This window comes from Piliocolobus tephrosceles, chromosome 14 (genome assembly GCF_002776525.5).
Source record: "Piliocolobus tephrosceles isolate RC106 chromosome 14, ASM277652v3, whole genome shotgun sequence".
Lineage (NCBI taxonomy): Eukaryota > Metazoa > Chordata > Mammalia > Primates > Cercopithecidae > Piliocolobus > Piliocolobus tephrosceles.
Window position 1 is genome coordinate 75868554 of NC_045447.1, and position 21169 is coordinate 75889722.

At 39.4% G+C, this 21169-nt stretch overlaps 1 protein-coding gene across 3 annotated transcripts in view; it reads right to left on the reverse strand.

Moving 5' to 3' along the window:
- The window catches only part of UHRF2 (ubiquitin like with PHD and ring finger domains 2), a 98855-nt gene that overhangs the window by 76213 nt on the left and 1473 nt on the right, over positions 1-21169 (reverse strand). For all 3 annotated transcript variants that reach the window (XM_023213154.2, XM_023213153.2, XM_023213155.2), the window contains exons 2-3: positions 14672-14902; positions 1588-1847 (exon numbers count right to left, since the gene is read on the reverse strand). In XM_023213154.2, the coding sequence (XP_023068922.1) occupies positions 1588-1847; positions 14672-14902 (491 nt within the window). The remainder of the gene's footprint in view (positions 1-1587; positions 1848-14671; positions 14903-21169) is intronic.

A 21169-nucleotide genomic window follows, 5' to 3' on the forward strand; every position in this document is an offset into this window, starting at 1 on the left:
AGGCATGGTAGCAGGCACCTGTAGTCCTCAGCTACTCAGGAGGCTGAGGTAGGAGAATCACTTCAACCCAAAAGGCGGAGGTTGCAGTGAGCCAAGATCTCACCACTGCACTCCAGCCTGGGCAACAGAGCAAGATTCCATCTCTAAATCAATCAATCCTATTTTCTTGGGGAAGCAGAATTGGGGAGTGACTGATAATCAATATGAGATTTCTTTTTGGGGGGATGCTCTAAAATTAGTTTGTGGTAATATGTCAAAAACAATGAATTATACTCTTTAAACAGGTAAACTGTACATGAACTATCTCAATAAAAAGCTGTTTAAAAAATATTTTGCACTGGGCAGAGTGGCTCATGCCTTTAATCCCAGCACTTTGGAAGGCTGAGGCGGGAGATCACTTGAGCCCAGAGAGTTCAACACCAGCCTAGGCACTATAATGAAACCACATTTCAACAAAAAATTAGCTGGCCAGGTGTGGTGGCTTACGCCTGTAATCCCAGCACTCTGGAAGACTGAGGTGGGAAGATCACCTGAGATCAGGAGTTCGAGACCAGGCTGGCCAACATGGTGAAACCCCATGTCTACTAAAAACACAAAAATTAGCCAGGCGTGGTGGTGCACGCCTGTAATGCTAGCTACTCGGGAGGCTGAGGCAAGAGACTAGCTTGAACCTGGGGAGGCGGAGGTTGCAGTAAGCAGAGATTGCACCACTGTACTCCAGCCTGAGTGACAGAGTGAGACACTGTCTTAAAACTAAACTAAAAAAAAAATTATCCAAGCATGGTAATACACATGCCTGTATTCTAAGCTACTTGGGAGGCTAAGGTGGGAAGATCGCTTGAGCCCAGGAGGTGGAGACTGCAGTGAGTCATGATCACATTGCTGTACTACAGCATGTGCAACAAAGTGAGATCCTGTCCCCACTCCCCACAACATATACATACAGATGCCACTCTAATGCTATTACACTACATGTTATAAAATAGTTTCCAAAATACTGTTAAAATGCATATCAAAATACGTAATAGAGGCCGGACACAGTGGCTCACCCCTGTAATCCCAGCACTTTGGGAGGTCAAGGGGGGCGGATCACTTGAGGTCAGGAGTTTGAGACCAGTCTGGCCAACATGGTGAGACCCCGTCTCTACTAAAAATAGAAAAATTAACCAGGCGTGGTGATAGACACCTGTAATCCCAGCTACTCGGGAGGCTGAGGCAGGAGAGTCACTTGAACCCAGGAGGCTGTGTTGTAGGAGGCCATTCAGCACTCCAGCTTGGGCGACAGAGAGAGAGACTCTGTCTCAAAAAAAGACCACCTAATAGAGAAAAAGACAAACAGAAACCCATACACCCTAAATTAAGCCAATATTATGATACTGAAAAATAAACCACTTAAGACCCAGAGACAATAGAGAGCTAAAGGGCCCTTATTTATTAGAGTACAATGACCAAAACCAAAAAGTAACAAATTGAACATAATCTCTAAAGGATTTCTTCAGAAAGACTATTTAAAAGAATCTTGAAATAGAAGGCTTTGTTTCTACAAATGAAAATATGAATAAAGTCCTCAATAGCTTGAGCACTTACTCATCATACTGGATATGGTAAATAACGTCTTCATCAGCAGCAACAGAGTCTGAATTAGACGTAGAGGGTACACTGTCCAATTTATTTGTGTTCTCTTTGGATTTGTGCTTTATATTTCCATTAGTCCTTTTACAAGAACTGCCATTCTTCAGTGGAGTTTTGCCACGTGACTGTCCATCAGAAGCTCTAGTAACACTATGTATGTGTGCTTCAAACCAAGCACCAAGGCCGACATCTCTGGCATCCACCAATTCATTTACCTAAAAAAAGTTTAAAATCAGTTAATGAAGCTTAATTTTGTCTACTGCTTCATAAATGTTAATATAACTCAAGTTATTTGTGGGTTATCATGGTAAACAATATTTGCAGCTACTCATGTTTAAAGTGATTAATAAGATTAGATCAAAACTATTCTTTCTGAATTGTGCTATCTTCAAACTATTGACTAAGATGAAAACTTCCTTCCTGATTTCCTTCAATGAAATAGGTGTTTTCTTTACTCCTTATTGACGTATACACTAGACTTTTGAAAATATAATTCTTATGTGCCTAAGAGTCATTCTTGCAAGTCATCAAGTAAGAATGACACTAATGAAAAGCCAGGACTTTAAACTATTAGGACTAATCTGTTCCATTAATTTCTTCATAATCCTAAAGATAACTTACATAATCAGTCCAACCAGAAAACAGTAAAGTATGAAAAACAAAACTTGAAAATGAGAGAATTAGACACAATAAAAAAAAAAGAGTCTAATGAACACGGGTATACGAAATGGTGAAGTTCCATCACTAGTTAGTAACTTACTAGGCAAATACATTTATCTACCACCTCAAAGAACAAAGATAAAATATAAAAATGAACAGGGCTGTAAGACACAAAATGGATGTAGTCAAGTGGCTGATCCAGAACTAACCCATGCAGTCTGACAAAAGGAAACAGTATTAAAAGACAGGTGTATCAGAGAATTAAGAGTTCTGAAATGGAAGGTTAAAAAAAAAATCCTCTCCTTTAAAACACTGTTTAAAAGATCAGGCCAGGCATGGTGGCTCACACTGTAATCCCAGCACTTTGGGAGGCCGAGGCAGGGGCGCATCACTTGAGGTCAGGAGTTCAAGACCAGCCTGGCCAACATGGTGAAACCCAGTATCTACTAAAAAATACAAAAATTAGCCAGGCATGGTGGAGCATGCTTGTAATCCCAGCTATTCAGAAGGCTGAGGTAGGAGAATCACTTGAACCCGGGAGGTGGAGGCTGTAGTGAGCAGAGATCGTGCCAGTGCACTCCAGCCTGGGAAAAATAGTGAGACTCTGTCTCAAAAAGAAAAACAAGAAAAAAAAAAAAAAAAAAAAAGGGCCAGAGCCCTTTCAGGACAATAACCAAGAGAAATTCCTTCAACTTTCTTTTTAAGCCCTTAAAAAGGAAAAAATGAAATCAACACAAGATCACTATTTCATCAAGTTACCTTTTCCTTAAAGGTAGAAGACACCATTCCTAAGGTGTCTGATAGATGGCATACCTTGTGGGAGAAGTATATACTAAAAGTTAAGTATCAGTATGCCAGATATCATGCAAGTTTCCTTACTCAGGTATGTCTAACCCTAACAAGTTTAATTCCTGTTTTACAAAATATGGAAACAAAGGCTCTGAGAAATTAACTTCCTTTAGGTTAAAGCTAATGAAATGTAAGGTTAGGATTTGAAGCCATCTTGACTTTGAAGCTTACGTTCTTGCCATTATACCATGAACCTTGATAAATTACAAGACAGGTAAACAGCAACTTCAAAGGAAGTGAGGAACTTAGATGTAAGTTACTGAAAATACAAAAAGGTTTCAAACCACAAACTGACAGAGGATAGAAATACAGACAAAACAAAAACTATCAACTGTCACTACTAGAAGAGGTACATTTGACCAAAGGCAGTGTATGTAATGAACACTGTAGCAATAAAATAGCTTGAAAGACATAAGGTTTGATATTACACAAGAATGAAGAGTTTAGGAAAAAATAAAAACCTAACAGCCAACCAGGCTGGGTATGACAATCAGAGATGGAGCATGTCATACATAACATAAATTAATTCATGTATCGAATAAACATAGGCTCATTTCTCCCATACTAGTCACTGACAAATTTAAAGACATTTAGTCTCTTGTAGATAACACAGTAAAAATGAAAATAATCAATGTTAAGGTCCATCATACTTGGGAGAATAAACTGAGGTTACTACTCTTGCAGCAAATCAAAATGTAAGTTTCATATATCACTATGAAAATATTGCAAAGAATGCAGCATATAGTTGATACTAAAATGGTAACAGCAAAAATACATTAAGCTGTATCAGCCTTACTAAGGAACATGAGGAGGCACAAATGAAGTACTGAATTTGCCTATCAAATGTAAGATACTAGCACGAAGATCTAATAGCTGGCTACCTTAACATCTAAAAATAAAACTAAAGTTAACAGAAACCTAAATCAACCTCAAAATACTGCCATTGTTTGAACATCAACACATAGAACATATCAACTCACAAAGGTAGGGCATTCTTTGAATATAGTAAACCTAGATTTACAACTGGAAACAAGAATTTTTCTTTTCTTTTCTTTTTTTTTAAAGACAGGCTATCTGCTGCTCAGGCTGGATGCAGCAGTGTGATCACAGCTCACTGCAGCCTCCTACTCCTGAACTCAAACTCCTGAGCAGCTAGGACTACAGGTATATGCCATCACACCTAGCTAACGTTACTTCCTTCTTGTAGAGACAGAGTTTGCTGTGTTGCCCAGGCTGGTTTTGAACTCCTGGCCTCAAGCAATCCTCTTTCCTTGGTTTCTCATAGTGCTGAGATTACATGCACGAGGCACCATGCCTGGCCAAAAAAATATTATCCTACGAAGTATAGTAAGTATCCTACTAAGTATTGCTGTGAGTAACCACTCACAGAAATGCATATAAACTGGGCGGAGGTAGAAATGCTCTTAAATTCAAAACTTTCTGCACATTGGACAGACATACTAAGTCAGGCAAAATTTGAATAGGCCAAGATGCATGCAAGATATTAAAGCTGTTTTATAAAGCCTGGATTTTAAAGGCAGTTCAGAGGAAAAATACTTAGGCCTGTGTGATTAATATGAACACAGAAGATCCTGCCATGGTAACTAAGTAATCTAGTACAAATTAAGAACTGAAATAATTAGCTAGAGGAGTAGCAAAATAGCAGACAAGACGACAAAAGAGGAAAACAGAATTTGCCTATATGGGAACATCTGAATTGCACTCATGAGATTTTTATTGATGTAACTGAGTGACAACACGGAGAGGCCAATGCCACTGAAAGAACACTTACTTCCCAAGAGAAGGAGACATATAGGGAAAGCACTAGGTTTGGTCAGGAGGCAGAGGGAACTGGTGAAAATTAGGACCCAGAGCCTTTATTGTGTTTTCCATGGGAAAGGCAAGGCAGAGGAAACAAGATGGCTAGTTTGAATAATGTCAGTGGGCTTTGGATTGTAGGGGTGGTCTGTAGTTGTTTGGTACCTGACCCTGGGTGATCGTGGCAGAATATTGGCTCGGTGTTTAAGAGTTAGATAAGGGAGGTAGTTAAGTGCATAGACTCAGGATTAGATGTTTTGTATATGAAAGGCAGGCTCACTGATCAGCTGTTTACAATCTCCAGGAATAAGCTAGCCCTAGGAAGAAGGGCAGTCTCTCCTCAGCCAGTAAGGCCCCCAAAGATGTCAAAACATCATATTCAATTATTTTTAAAAGATTAATATGGGGGGGAAGAGGAGCTAAGCTAAAAAGCTAAAAAAAAGTTTAAGCCAACCACATAATTCTATACTTAAGAGCTGCATTTATTCACATCAAACATATAGCCACATTTAGGGCCAGGCATGGTGGCTCATGCCTGTAATCCCAGCACTTTGGGATGCCAAGGCAGGTAGATCACCTGAGGTCAGGAATTCAAGACCAGCCAGGCTAACATGGCGAAACCCTGTCTCTACCAAAAGTACATAATTAGCCAGGTGTGGTGGTGTGCACCTGTAATCCCAGCTACTCAGGAGGTTGATGCGGGACAATCACTTGAACCCAGGAGGTGGAGGTTGCAGTGGGCCAAGATTGTTCCACTACTCCAGGACAAAAAGAGTGAAACTCCATCTCAAAAAAAAAGCCACATTTAGAGAAAAGGTTTTACCTGTCCAAATATCTAATATTTTTAAAAACTAAAGTATGGGAGGCAAGGAGCAATCAACAACAACAAAAAAATACCAACAGTGAATATTTGACGGTTTTACTATATGCTAGGTATCATTTGTTCTGCGGAAAACACTTCAGCTCTGCAGGTAAACCTAGGTTCAAGTTCTTCATCTATCACCTACTAGGTGTAACCATGAACAAGTTACTTAATTTGTTCCAGCATCTTGCAGTGTATTTGAAATCAAGTGAGAAAATTCATGTAACATGCCAATCCAGCAAGCATATAGTACACACAAATGAAACAACTGTCTCCTTACTAAGTATATATGCTCAATGTTAAGACTCATTAAAACTCAAAGAGTATAGTCTGGGTGCAGTGGCTCACGCCTGTAATCCCAGCACTTTGGGAGGCCAAGGCAGGCGGAGCATCTGAGGTCAGGAGTTAGAGACCAGTCTGGCCAACAGGGCAAAACCCCCACCTCTACTAAAAAACACAAAAATTAGCCAGGCATGGATCGCACCACTGCACTCCAGCATGAATGATAGTGCAAGACACTGTCTCAAAAACAAAAACAAAAAACCGCAGAGTATAGTCTTATTACCATACTGTTAGTAAACATTAGCAGTTTAACATTACATACTTTACCTCCTTTAATTATAATACAAAATAATTCCCATTTTCTAATGAGGTCCAGACAAGAAATACATTTGCTCAAGAGAGACACAGGTAAAAAAATGTGGGTGTTAAGCTGAGAACACAGGTTCTCCAACTCTGAAAATCGTTCCCTCATTGTACCATCTTCCTTTTTTTTTTTTTCTGAGACGAAGTCTTGCTCTGTTGCCCAGGCTGGAGTACAGTGGCGTGATGCTGGCTCACTGAGACCTCTGCCGCCCAGGTACAAGCAATTCTCCTGCTTCAGCCTCCTGAGTAGCTGGGATTACAGGCATCCACCACCACGGTGGCTAACTTTTTATATTTTTAGCAGAGATGGAATTTCACCATGTTGGCCAGGCTGGTCTCGAACTCCTGACCTCAAGTGATCTACTTGTCCCCCGCCTCCCCAAGTGCTGGGATCAGGCATGAGCTACCACACTCAGCCCCATCTTTAATCACAAATTTTAAAATGCTGGGCTGGGTGTGATGGCTCACACTGTAATCCCAGCACTTTGGGAGGAAGTGGCAGGAGGACTGTTTGAAACCAGAAGTTCAAGACCAGCCTGGACAACACAGTGAAACCCTGTCTCTACAAAAAAATTGAAAATTAGCTGGGTATGGTGGCACAGACCTGTAGTCCTAGTTATTCAGGAAGCTGAGGTGGCAGGATCGCTTAAGCCCAGAAGGTTGGGGCTGCAGTAAGCTATGATCACACCACTGTACTCCAGTCGAGTGACAGAATGCAATTGTCTCAAAAAAAAAAAAAAAAAAAAAAGTAAAAGCAATATGGTTCTATTTACGTTAAGTTCAGAAACCAGAAAATTAGGGATCAGGGTTACATAAATAAAAGATTATTAATATGTTGTTAAAGGTTAATATTAATAAGAAAGTTAGTAAAGAACAAAGAAATGATTACCATAGAAGTGTGGGTAGCAGTTACAACTAGGGAAGAGGGAGTTATAATCAGGAGGAGGCAACTGGTAAGTTCCTGGGAGTATTCTTATTCTATTTCATAACTTGGGTGGTGTTTATAGACACTGATCGTACTCTTTGTATTGTCTAATACATTTCATAATCAAAAAGGTTAAACATCAAGAACTGTGCTACGGATAAAATAATATACTAAGATATCAATGATAATTCTCCTCTTTCCAGTACTTTCAATTATACAATAAGCATAAGAAAACATGTAAGAAGTTTAACAGTGCCACATGTTCAGCTAAACTGTAAAGGCTGACCGTCATTCTAAACCGTCATCATTTAGGCCAGGATGACAGTCATTTGAAAAGTACGATGTTTCTGGTATCATAAAAAGCTTCCATATACAAAACCCAAAATTAAAACCAACTTAGGTTCGAACGTCCATCTTATTGCAGAAAATTAGTTCCCAATCTAGAGCCGGTGTGATTCAATTTATGTTAAATGCACACACAATGTGAATGGATGGACCCAGCCTCTGTACAATCTTTCATAGGCTCTCCATATGTGGTAGTGGTATCTAGTTTCTCGCAATAACTATGAAAATATCTGAAACTGGTTAAATATTGCTTAGTTATAAAACAGAGCAAAATAATGATACTGGGTAATAAATAACTTCAGATTAAAATTTCTCTTTTTTTTGAGATGGGGTCTTGCTCTGTCAGCCAGGTAGGAGTGCAGTGGCACGGTCTAAGCTCACTGAAACCTCCGCCTCCTGGGTTCAAATGATTTTCCCGTCTCAGACTCCCAAGTAGCTGGAATTACCATGCCCAGATAATTTTTGTATTTTTAGTAGAGACGGAGTTTCGCCATGTTGGCCAGGATGGTTGCAAACTCCTGACCTCAGGTGATATGCCTGCCTCAACCTCCCAAAGTGTTGGTATTACAGGCGTGAGCCACTGTGCCTGGCCTAAAATTTCATCTTAACATATAGTTTAAATGTTTACCTATGCCAGTTCTGAATAAAGTTAATTTGAAAACTCATCTTTTGTACCTGCTTATCATAACATTCAAAGAATATTTCAGTCAGAAGGAAAAGTCCAAAAAGGTTTGCTCATCCATAAAGCAATTTCAACTACAGAAAGCTCTACATCTATTAAAAAAAAAAAAAATTTCCCAAGTGGCATAACCAAGAATTCAAGACAAAAGCAATAAAACACCCAATTTTTACATGACTTATAATCAACTTAAAGTTTTTATATATTAACTACTCAGAATTGCACTATGGGAAATACAAAAAACCCAATGCAAATTTAAAACAAACCAATTTAGGCCAGGCACAGTGGCTCATGCCTGTAATCCCAGAACTTCGGGAGGCCGAGGCATGTGATCACCTGAAGTCAGGAGTTCAAGACCAGCCTAGCCAATATGGTGAAATCTTGTCTCTACTATAAGTACAAAAATTAGCCAGGCATTGTGGCGGGTGCCTACAATCTCAGCTACTCAAGAGGCTGAAGCAAGAGAACTGCTTGAACTCAGGAGGCAGAGGTAGCAGTGAGCTGAGATTGCTCACTGCACTCCAGCCTGGGCGACAGAGTAAGATTCCATCTCAAAAATAAAATAAAAAAAATAAAGCAAATCATTTCAAAAGCAGCAGCTTCTAAATGATTTTCAGTTTAGTCAACAAGCCAGTATGTGGTAAAAATTCTGTGAAGGCAGAATACCAATTACAAACATATGCTAGATATCCAACTATTTATGGAATGAACTATCCAGAAATATGTACTTCTATCTGAAAAAAAAAAGGCATCAGTCAAAATTTCAAATACCTATGACAATTACTAAGGTTCATCCCTCCAAAAGTAAATAAATCTACAGTAGCTTCAACTAAGACTAAACACAGCTCTAAATTTATTATTGTATGAACAGCAGCCTTCTGAGAATTACTAGATTTCAATGTGCTCCTAAATGGGGAAAGGGAGCCTTAATGTAAAATTTACTTCCCAATTTGTATAACCAAGCAGCAACTGAACTGAAATTTGAAACCAGGTCTCATGGCAAAGCTCAAGTCTTTAACATCTATACTACACAATAATAGGAAATAGAAGAGATGTCAAATAGAGTTTAAATTCTGTAGTTCACAGCCAAAGCACTAACACCGAAAATAAAAAGCAAAGACCTGCTGAGAGAAGTAATTTCTCATGACGCTCTTCTGAATTAGATTGGGGAGGGAAGAGGAAGGAATAGTGGGGTACTGAGAAGTTTGCTAAACAGAAATTTAAGTTGACCTGAACTGCTGAACCTTGATTAATCTCAGATGTGCAGATACATAAACTGGCCCTCCTTTGAAAGCAAATTCATCCTGTCACTGCCAAAACAATCAATTCAAAAGCAGCCGATTCTAAACTCTGGTCAAAGATGAAAAGTAATATTGTAAGCTTAATATACAGACGGTTACGTAAATATTCACAGATGTACATATACATAGGTTAGTACAAATATGTATTATTTCCCTGCTGTCTGTTGAAGGCTCTAAAAGCAATGACACACCAATAGTAAGAAGCATACCTAGAGCCAAGATCTTCGTTTTATTTTTTTAAATTTATTTACTTTGAGACAAAGTCTCAGTCACCCAGGCTGGAAGTGCAGTGGCGCGATCTCAGCTCATCGTAACCTCCACTTCCTGGGTTCAAGAGATTCTTCTGCCTCTGCCTCCCGATAGCTGGGATTACAGGCATGTGCCACAACGCCCGGCTAATTTTTTTTTTTGTATTTTTAGTAGAGACAGGGTTTCACCATGTTCTCCAGGCTTATCTCAAACTCCTGACCTGAAGTGATCCACCCTCCTCAGTCTCCCAAAGTCCTGGGATAATAGGCGTGAGCCACCTTGCCCGACCCCTATCATTTGACAATTAAAGGAACCTTGGAGAAATGGTTGATTCTAGGACTGAAGCAGGAAATATACAAGATGTACCTGAAGCATGCTGTAGTGCCAGAAAGTAAGATAATGCTTAAGAAAAACAAAACACCCACAATAATGGAGGATATAGGGGTATGTCAAAGGGACACAGTCATCAAATACATGAGTTTCTAATGGCCAAAAGTGGAACAATTTGAGCATGAGTCCATACTGATGTAAATGTCTGAATAAATACACCTCCCATGTTGAATAATTTTAAATAATTTTTGTAGAGGGCGTACATTAACTTCCCACTCCTTAAGTGTGGACTGTACAGTAACTTTCTCTTAAACAGTACAGTATGGAAAGACAGGAAGGGGGTGTGGGGTGAGTTTAATAGTCGAGAAACTTGACAAACACCTCCCCAGCAGATGATTAAGGTTCACATCAGTGTTAATGTTATTACTGATGTAAAACCTAAGTTATACTTAGGAAATAGAATATTGATAGTATGTGCTCTATATACGTGATGAAAACACCTCTGTAGTCTTCCTCCCCAAACACAGACAAGTAAGGAAAACAAATGAATCTTAATGGGGGAGATTTTACAAAACACCTGACCAGAACTCCTCAAAATAGTCACATAACTAGGAAAAAACAAACAAACAAAAAAAAACCCCCAACCCAAGAAATTGTCACAGTCAATGTCAAAGGAGATTTAAAAACTATATACAGTATAGTATCCTAGTGGGATTCTGGAACAGAAAGAGGACATGAGGTAAAAGCTAAGAAAATAAGGGTCATTAATTTCAACAAATACACCATACTAACTTAAGATGTTAACAGGGAAAACTAGGTGTGCGATATACGGAAACTCTCTCTACTATCTTCAATTTTGCTGTAAATCCAAAACTGTTCTAAAATAAGTTTATTTTAAAAGTAATGACGGAGGTGGTAACACAAATAAAAAAGTAATAATGTAAAACATGCAGAAAGTACTGGTATTTAAAAGGTGGACGAAATCAGAGTAATATAGAAAAAAATGGCAAGTTGGCTTTCAGTGCTAAAAATTCTGTCTTGTGACTACTACATAGCACTATTTTAATTTACATAAGTCTTAACTTATTCCCAGATTTTACCTCTTGTTAATGCAATTTTTTTCCTGTTCTAATTGATGTGGTAATTCCTTGAGCTATCAGTAGCTCAATGTTAACTTTGAAGATAGCCACTTTAGTGACTGCTCATAACTTTCTAAAACATTTTCTCAGCTTTCCCAGGTATCCATAGGCTGTAACTTTGCCTTCTCTAATATTTACACTTTATTTTGTTCTCCTGCCTAATTGCATTATCTAGTACTTCCAGAAAGATGTCAAATAAGGAAGCACTAATTGGCTTCCTCATCTGGCTTGTCTTTAAAGGGAATATTGGTATAGAATGTGGTTTAAGATATTAACCTATGCTGCCTATTCCTTTTATCAAGAGTTCCTTTTTTTTTTTGAGACAGAGTTTCACTCTGTCACCCAGGCTGGTGTACAGTGGCACAATCTCACAACCTCCACCCTCCAAGTTCAAGCGATTTTCCTGCCTCAGCCTCCTGAGTAGCTGAAATTACAAGCACCAGTCACTGCGTCCAGCTTATTTTTTGTATTTTTAGTAGAGATGGGGTTTCATCATCTTGGCCAGGCTGGTCTTGAACTCCTGACCTCATGATCCACCCACCTCAGCCTCCTAAAGTGCTGGGATTACAGGTGTGAGCCACGGCGCCCAGCCAAAAGTTTTTTTTTTTTTTAATCACAAATGACTCAAATTTGTATTTAAATGCAGAAAACATTTTAAATTAATTTGTTTTCTTTGGTTTATTAGTACAATGAATTACACTGAAACATTTTATAATAATGAATTGTCCCCACATCCTGACAAACCATATGTGCTTTAGGTAATATATTTTTAGTAAGCAGCCATAATTTTTTTTTTTTTTTTTTTTTGAGACGGAGTCTCGCTCTGTCGCCCAGGCTGGAGTGCAGTGGCTGGATCTGAGCTCACTGCAAGCTCCGCCTCCTGGGTTTACGCCATTCTCCTGCCTCAGCCTCCCAAGTAGCTGGGACTACAGGCGCCCGCCACCTCGCCCGGCTAGAATTTTGTATTTTTTAGAAGAGACAGGGTTTCACCGTGTTAGCCAGGATGGTCTCGATCTCTTGACCTCGTGATCCGCCCGTCTCAGCCACCCAAAGTGCTGGGATTACAGGCTTGAGCCACCACGCCCAGCCCAGCAGCCATAATTTTTTAAAAGCAAGTTAAATCAGTGAATACGGCCATAATTCTATTTGCTGACTAGAACTTAGGTTTTATTTCAATGTTAGTGATGCTGATGTGCTTTTTGTCATGTTTTAGTATCAGTATTAAACTCAATTTATAAAGCAATAGGAAGCTTTCCTTCTTTATGTTGTAGGTAATTTTAGGTAACATTATAACGATCTACTCCTCATAGGTTTAAAACAGTTCAGCCACCCAAGCCTGGTACCTTCTTTGGAAACATAGTTCTATCTCTTCTTAATCTTTCCATATACATATTTGTATCTGTTGGCATTTTTCCATATATCCAAAATTATCTCCATTTGAATAATTTTGAATAATTTACTTCATCTACCGATTTTTAATATTTGGTCTTAAATGCTTTGAAAAACAGTATAGGTGCCCATTTATCCCAACTGATAAGAATTAAGAAGTTACAAAGATAGGAAAGGTTGCTGGTTACAAAAGTCAAATAAATCAATTTCATTTCTATATATCAGCAAACAGATTACTATTTTAGAAGATAACCATATATAAAAATTGCATCAAAAACAAAGCTATCAGAAATAAAGCAAAATATTAAATATGTAAAGAGAGAACTAATTAAGATGTCAAAGATCTAAGTTAGCTGGGCACAGTGGCTCACACCTGTAATCCTAGCACTGAGGCCAAGCAGGAAGATCACTTGACCTCAGCAGGTCGAGGCTAGAGTGAGCCGTGTTCACGTCACTGCAGTACAGCCTGGATAACAGAGCAAGACCCCGTCTCAAAAAATAAATAAATAAGTAAATACAAGAAGGAAAGAAAAAGATCTAAGTTAATGGAGAAGTCTTTTAATATTCATGAATTAAAAGACTCGACATTGTAAAGATGTCGATTCTCCAAGCTCATCTATAGATGCAATTCCCATAGAATCCCATCAGATTATGTGTAGAGCTTTACATGCTATTTCTACAGTTTTTGTATGCAAATATTAAAAGCCAAGAAAACCAAGAGACCCTGAAAGTGAAAAGAAATTGGGGAGATAGGAGAAAGGGAGATCAAAACAGTCCATAAGACCACAGTACTCAGAACAGTATAGGAACAGAGACAGACAAATAGACCAATGGAACCAAGTATAGTAGTTTGGCAGTACCCTTTGGGTGAACAACTAGCACTTCTAATCCTAGGTAGAAATTCTTGAACATATGCATCAGAATAAAAGAAGGTTCAAAACAGCACTGTTTAACATAGTTGAAACTGGAAACAGGCCAGGTATCTATGCATTAGATTAAATACACTGTGGTATGTTAATAAAATGGAATGACATAATAGTGAAAAGCAATAAAACACAGCTATATGCAGAGAATCTTTCAATGCTGAGGAAAAGTAGAATTCCATCATATAAAATTCAAATATAGACAAAACATACTGCCTAGAGAAATATACATAAGTAGCAAAACTAAAGAAAAACAAAATGAGCATGAAAGTCAGAATAAGCAGTTTACCTCTTAGGGAGACAGAGGGAGAAGTGTTCTGATAGGGACACATACGAGGCTTTAAAAAGGTATTTAAGGCTGGGCAAGGTGGCTCACCCCCGAAATCCCAGCACTTTGGGAGGCCAAGGTGGGCAGATCACCTGAGGTCAGGAGTTCGAGACCAGCCTGGCCTATGTGGCGAAACCCCGTCTCTACTAAAAATACAAAAATTATCTGGGTGTCATGGCGCACGCCTGTAATCCCAGCTACACAGGAGGCTGAGACAGGAGAATTGCTTGAACCTGGGAGGCAGAGGTTACAGTGAACCAAGATTGTGCCATTGCACTCCAGCCTGGGTGACAGAGCAAGCCTCCGTATCCAAAAAAAAAAAAAAAAAAAAAAAGGATTTCAAATCAATCTACTTCTTAACCTTGGTGCAATTACACAATTATTTCCTTTACTGTTTTTAAACTGTACATATGCATCTTGTACATTTGTCTATGTATTTCATATCAATTTTTAAAAGACTACTTTTAAAAGTTACTGTATTAACATCCCAATCTTTATTTTCAAATGGCAATCAATGTTTACTTATTCAAAACATCCTGAACACAAAAGAAATTTATTTGTATTTTCACAACAGTAAGTCTGAAGAAAACAACATACCTTATATATTCCAAAGCCAGGATCAATAAGACGGGCACGAGCTGATGTAGATGGCTGACCGGAAGGTCCTACTCTCGGAGCTTTCTTTACTTTAGGTGGACTATTAGAACAGGGTTTAGCCTCAATCTGTGTAGATGTGCCAGGAAGATGATCAGGGTCTGGGCGAACTAGCAGCTGAATTATATCATTCAGTCCAACATCATAGTCAAATAAGGTATATCCATTTTCCAACTAGAAAATAAAGAAAGAATACTGAAATGCTTCTCTAAAATATATCTTTCTACATTTCCAGTTGCTCAAATGTCCTAGCCAAACTTAAAATCCGTAGCACTACAATTTAGAAATTTTAAAACCATTCTTACTACTTAATGGCCTCTGATGTCAGTGTCTTCTCTGGACCCCAATAAATTCTTAATAGTTACTCCAGGCCGGGCACGGTGGCTCAAACCTGTAATCCCAGCACTTTGGGAGGCCGAGACGGGCAGATCACGAGGTCAGGAGATCAAGACCATCCTGGCTAATACGGTGAAACCCCGTCTCTACTAAAAAATAAAAAAAACTAGCCGGGCGAGGTGGCGGGCGCCTGTAGTCCCAGCTACTTGGGAGGCTGAGGCAGGAGAATGGCGTAAACCCGGGGGGCGGAGCTTGCAGTGAGCTCAGATCCAGCCACTGCACTCCAGCCTGGGCGACAGAGCGAGACTCCGTCTCAAAAAAAAAAAAAAAAAAAAAAAATAGTTACTCCATATTCACTATAGAGAACACTGCTAGCCATTAAAACAAAAAAACGGGCCAGGTGCAGTGGCTCACGCCTGTAATCCCAGCACTTTGGGAGGCCGAGGAGGGCAGATGACGAGGTCAGTAGTTTAAGACCAGCCTGTCCAACATGGTGAAACCACGTCTCCACTAGAAATACAAAAATCAGCCAGGCGTGGTGGTGCATCTGTAATCCCACTACTCAGGAGACCGAGGCAAGAGAATCTCTTGAACTTCAGAGGCGGAGGCTGCAGTGAGCCAAGATCGTGCCACTGCACTCCAGCCTGGGCAACAGAGAGAGAGAGAGACTGTCTCAAAAAAAAAAAAAAAAAAAAAAAAAAAAGAGGCTGGGTTCCATGCCTCACATCTGTAATTCCAACATTTTGGGAAGTCAAGGTGGGAGGATCACTTGAGCCCAGGAGCTCCATACCAGTCTGGGTAACCCCATCTCTACAAAAAATAAAAATAAATAAAATAAATAAAAAACGTAGGCGGGTGTGGCTGCACATGCCTGTGGATCGCCCAACTACTCAGGAGACTAAGGCGGGAGATCACTTTAGCACAGGAGGTCGTGGCTACAGTGAGCCATGATCATGCTACTGCACTCAAGTCTGAGCAACAGAGTAAGACCCTGTTTCTAAATTAATCAATCAATCAACCCCAAAATGTTTCATGGTTGCTGTGACCTTACGACCTAAACAGAAAAACTCTAAACTAGATTTAATTTCTCATCAAGTTTTATTTTTAATCAGTGCTTGAATCAACTTCAAGAAATGTGAATTTTCAAAGTTGTTTTATGACCTCATTTTTCATAAAGACATTAAGTCATCAGCTCAGTGTTTCACTTTTTAAAAAGACATTAAGTAAAATATTTTATCTTTCTAAAGCATTATCAGGGGCTGGGCGCGGTGGCCCAAGCCTGTAATCCCAGCACTTTGGGAGGCCGAGACGGACGGATCACGAGGTCAGGAGATCGAGGCCATCCTGGCTAACACGATGAAACCCCGTCTCTACTAAAAAAATACAAAAAAACTAGCCGGGCAAGGTGGCGGGCGCCTGTAGTCCCAGCTACTTGGGAGGCTGAGGCAGGAGAATGGCGTGAACCCAGGAGGCAGAGCTTGCAGTGAGCTCAGATCCGGCCACTGCACTCCAGCCTGGGCGACAGAGCAAAATAAAGCATTATCAGTAGGTTTTTATTTTTTAAGTCAAGCAGAAAAAAAACCAAGAAGGAATAATTCTAATTCTTGCTCATGCTACTCCACTTGCCTGAAGTTCTCTAATTCTATCCATCTGCAAGAATTACAAAGTTTTATCAAGAAGTCTTCCAGGATGAATAGTGAATAAATTATCTTGCAACCCACCCATATTTTGGCAAGAGTTATGGGCTGAAATCCTAATCCATGGTACTTGAGAATGTGACCTTATTTGGAAACAGAGTCTTTTAAAGAGATAATCAGGAAATAAATTTAACAAAAGAAATGTAAAATCTACTGTTATGGGCTAAGGAAGTTATGTCCCTGCCAAAATTTTTTGTTGAAGTCCTAACCACCAGTACCTCAGAAGGTGACTTCACTTTGAGATAGGGTCTTTAGAGAGGTAATTAAGTTAAAACAAAGCCATTAGGGCCCTAATCCAACATGGTTAGTGTCCTCACAATAAGGGGACATTTGGAAAGATGCAGCAGGAAGACAATGTGAAGACACAGGAAAAAGGCAGCCCTGTGACTGGAGTGATGTACTTAATACAAGCCAAGAAAGAAAATTTCCAGCAAAGTGTAAAGGGTTCTCCCCGCTAAAGCTATCAGAGGATGGCCCTGCTGACAACTTGGTAGACCTCTAGAACTGTGAGAAGGTAAATTTCTATTGTTTTAAGCCACCCAGGTTTTGCTACATTAATACAACAGCCCTAGGAAATTAAGTCTCCATTTTGTTTCTTTATAAAGTTCAGTTGACAATTTCACTATAATACAATGAAACAAGAAAACTAAACTCCTTTCAGGCCAGACCTATCACTTTCCCAGAAACATAATCGATTTTTCAATTGTTCATTTTCTACTCTTCATATGTATTACTTTTCAACATTCACAACTCTAACAAAGTAACACCATATTTGAAAAGTCAACCAAAAGGAAATAAAAGTAAGTCTTGAATTTAAAACTTTTAATCTACTAGATCAATAATTTGAAATCTGGTGGTCCAAGAACCCAAGAAGCACAATCTCAAACACTATAGGTATTCGTATTTGTCAAGTAGAACAAGGGATCAAGAATTTCACAAGTTTCCCAGTCAGGGAATTAAATTATGTACTACCTCACAAGTTAGCGTGCTTACTCTAAACAAGCCTAAGTAGTATCCCAAGTCAGTAAGCAAATAAGCCTTAATAAGGATAGGGATGTGAATACTGCTTCCTTGATTAAAAACAAAACAAAAAGAACACCCTCTAAACAAAAAAACATAAAAAGAAACACCCTCTAGTCTTGAACTCCCATAGAGGAGGAAGAAACCCCAAAAAACTCAAGGAGCAAACACTGCATTCACACCATCGTTTTGACATTCTCCAACAGCCCCCACAAAAAAACTCAAAATACCTAATTCTGAAGGAGCTGAAAAAGCATAACATAGAACTGATAAACATTATGAGTATTTTTAAATGGAAGTGTTTAAAGATAATAAAAACTCTAACAGTATAAAACATGCAAATTAACTAGCAGGGTATTTCCAAAAATGAAGATAGCAGTTAAAGTGATAAAACTGCTGGAAACTGAAAGAACATTTTTCCACTTAGGTTTGAGTAACCAGAGTCAGAGGGACGTTGAGGGTAATTCTACATTCAACTCCTGGTTAGTTTCTACTAAATGACTGTCATGAGTAAATACAAGCTGTTTCAAGTGGTACTTTTTTAAAATTTGATTTGACAGGAAAAAATGTCGTAAGAGCATATGTCTCTAAGCAAACGTCTTAGCATATCAAGGCATGAGGCCCTATAATAAGTTACATCCACAGTAACACATAACCACCTTTCCTCATGCTTGCTATGACAGGCTTTTTAAACCCAGATTATCCACTCCTTCCCTAATTCATAGGTACTCCCTCAGTCTTCCTACAATAGTGACCATTTATCTACTGCAATGACAAGTTTCACACAACTTTATTCCACAAAGCTTCACATACTATGAAGAGCTGTGAAGTGTTGAGATGATTTACTTGGGAAGTACTGAAGTTCTTCCATATTTAATGAAAGAAGACTGAAAGTTATCTCTGACACTCAAATTATGCTCCAAGTAGGGAAAACAGGAAGCAGTCATTTAGAAATTACAAACATCTATGAGTCAGAAGCATGTAACTTAGGTCCACCAATGTCTCAAAAGTAAATGTTTGAGAACTGCCATACTTGAAGATGGGGATGCAGGATTTACAACATTCAAGAAGCAAAAATTGTTAGGAATTTTTGTCAGACCACTCTCGAAATTTTACTGAGTTGAAAGAAGAAATTGCAGGTAACAAGAGGAACTGCAACAATAATGCAAGGGAATACTAGAAAGCAAATGCCAAGTGGAAGTGGCTGAGAGGGCAGTGGGAAGTCATTCCCAAGCAACTACTGACGAGTGCTGCCAGTGAAGGGATAAGTTAATAACTTTCATGTATCCATCACATATTATATATATTATATATTATATACATCATATATAATATATACATCGATACGCCTTTAAACAAGCAAGTACTTTTATATTCTGTGTGAAAGCCAAGGGGGAGGGGGCAACTTTTTTCTTCAACTATGGTTCATGCCCCACATTATTATCTCTTTTAAGGCCATCTCTACACCTGTAAGGAGTTAAAGAATAACAGGAGAGGGAATCCTTTAAAATAGAAAAGCTCTGGATTCTCAAAAGATTTAGAGATCCACCAACATAACTCTTCCTTGAAAAGGCCCAATCCCCGCGTTCCTCAAACTCAACTTCCCAGGTAAGAATGTTCACAGCATGTTATCCCACTCTAACCAGAACTTATAGCTTTGTATTGCAGGTTTCCACTTTGACACTCAAAAGTGGAGTCAAGGCCGGGCACGGTAGCTCACGCCTGTAATCCCAGCACTTTGGGAAGCCGAGGTGGGCGGATCACCTGACGTCCCAGATAGAGATCATCCTGTCCAAAATGGTGAAACCCCGTCTCTACTAAAATAAATACAAAAAATTAGCCGGGAGTGGTGGCGCGCCTGTAGTCCCAGCTACTTGGGAGGCTGCGGCGGGGGAATCGCTTGAACCCAGGAGGCGGAGGTTGCAGTGAGCCGAGATCGCGCCACCGCACTTCAGCCTGGCGACAGGGCAAAACGCGGGGGGGGAGTCAATAACACTGCTTCTCCAACTTCATTTACATACAGATCACCTGGAGATCGTTAAAATACCGATTCTGCTTCAGTAGGTCTGGCGTGAGGTTTCCGGGTAAAGCCAATGCTGCTAGTCCTGAGAATCCAGGGACCATACTTTGAATAGTAAGAGACTAATAGGAGACTATCTCTCAACATTCATTTTCTAAACTCTGGTGTTATCAGAATCTCCCGTGGGGTCTTGTTAAATTCAACTACTTGCAGTTCTGGGGTGAGCTGAACATCTATAATAAATATCCATAAGAGATTCTGATACATACCAAAGATTAAAAGCTGCAACCTAACACACGAATGCAGTATGGGCGGGTCCACTTAAACACAAATAAATGTACTGTCTGCCATTTATGACATTTTTCACTACGTGGCAGTAAAGCATTTTGAAGAAGGGGTACCTTTTCCCAATGAGGACATGGTATTTTACAGGATGGGGACTTTCTGTTATGCCAATCCAGTAGCTACCTGCTACAGGCAGGCTAACTCATCTGTGGAGCTCCAAAGACCAAGAAAGAACACTCTTGCCATAGCTACTTGTCAGCTCATAAGGAAGCGAACACACAGCTGGTACGAATGACCTTCCTTTTCTGTCTCCAAGTTAATGGCTGGCACCAAAGGTCTATTCCTCTTCCCTACTGGTTTATCACTCGGCTGAAGAAACCAGAGTACTGAATTACCCACTAGGATCCTGGAAGAGAAGTTCAACGGTTATCATCAGTTTTCCCTGCAATCTGGAATGACCTTCCAGGTTTACTGAAAGTCTACTTTGTTGCCTTGAATTTAACCCAATCCCATACGTGATAATTATTTTAGTATATTTGATAATAAAGATTTTAGGGGTGTCACCCAGAAACATCCTTCATTTCTATTTCTGGTGCTGAAATCACCAGTGTCCTAGGAATTCATGTACTATTTGTCCCTAGCTAGAAAATAAAATGCATCAGATGATTACATGCTTTTTCACTTACGATCAAAAGGAAACAGTATCAGCCACCTGAGGCACAGCAAAACAAATCTAGGTAGTATTTAACAAGTGTACAAATATTTCAAAAGCAAAGCTTACAACTAAATACCTGTTTTTACAAGTCAAACACTAAGGAGTCAGTACAAAACTGGCTGCAAACACAAATCAAAGGTGCTATAACATTATTTTAAAGAGAGAAAGAAACGGGGGGAAAAAAGCAGCTCTCTCCTTCCCAAAGTGTAATCTGTTACTATGAAATTTCTGGACAGTCTTCGAAGACTAAGCCTGTGAAGGGGAGGAAAATATTCCTTTTAAGTAGTTTGCGACTGTAGGCTACTTCTACCGACTGTAGGCTACTTCTACCGAATCAAAGAGCTACACTTATTTCAAACCACAGGATT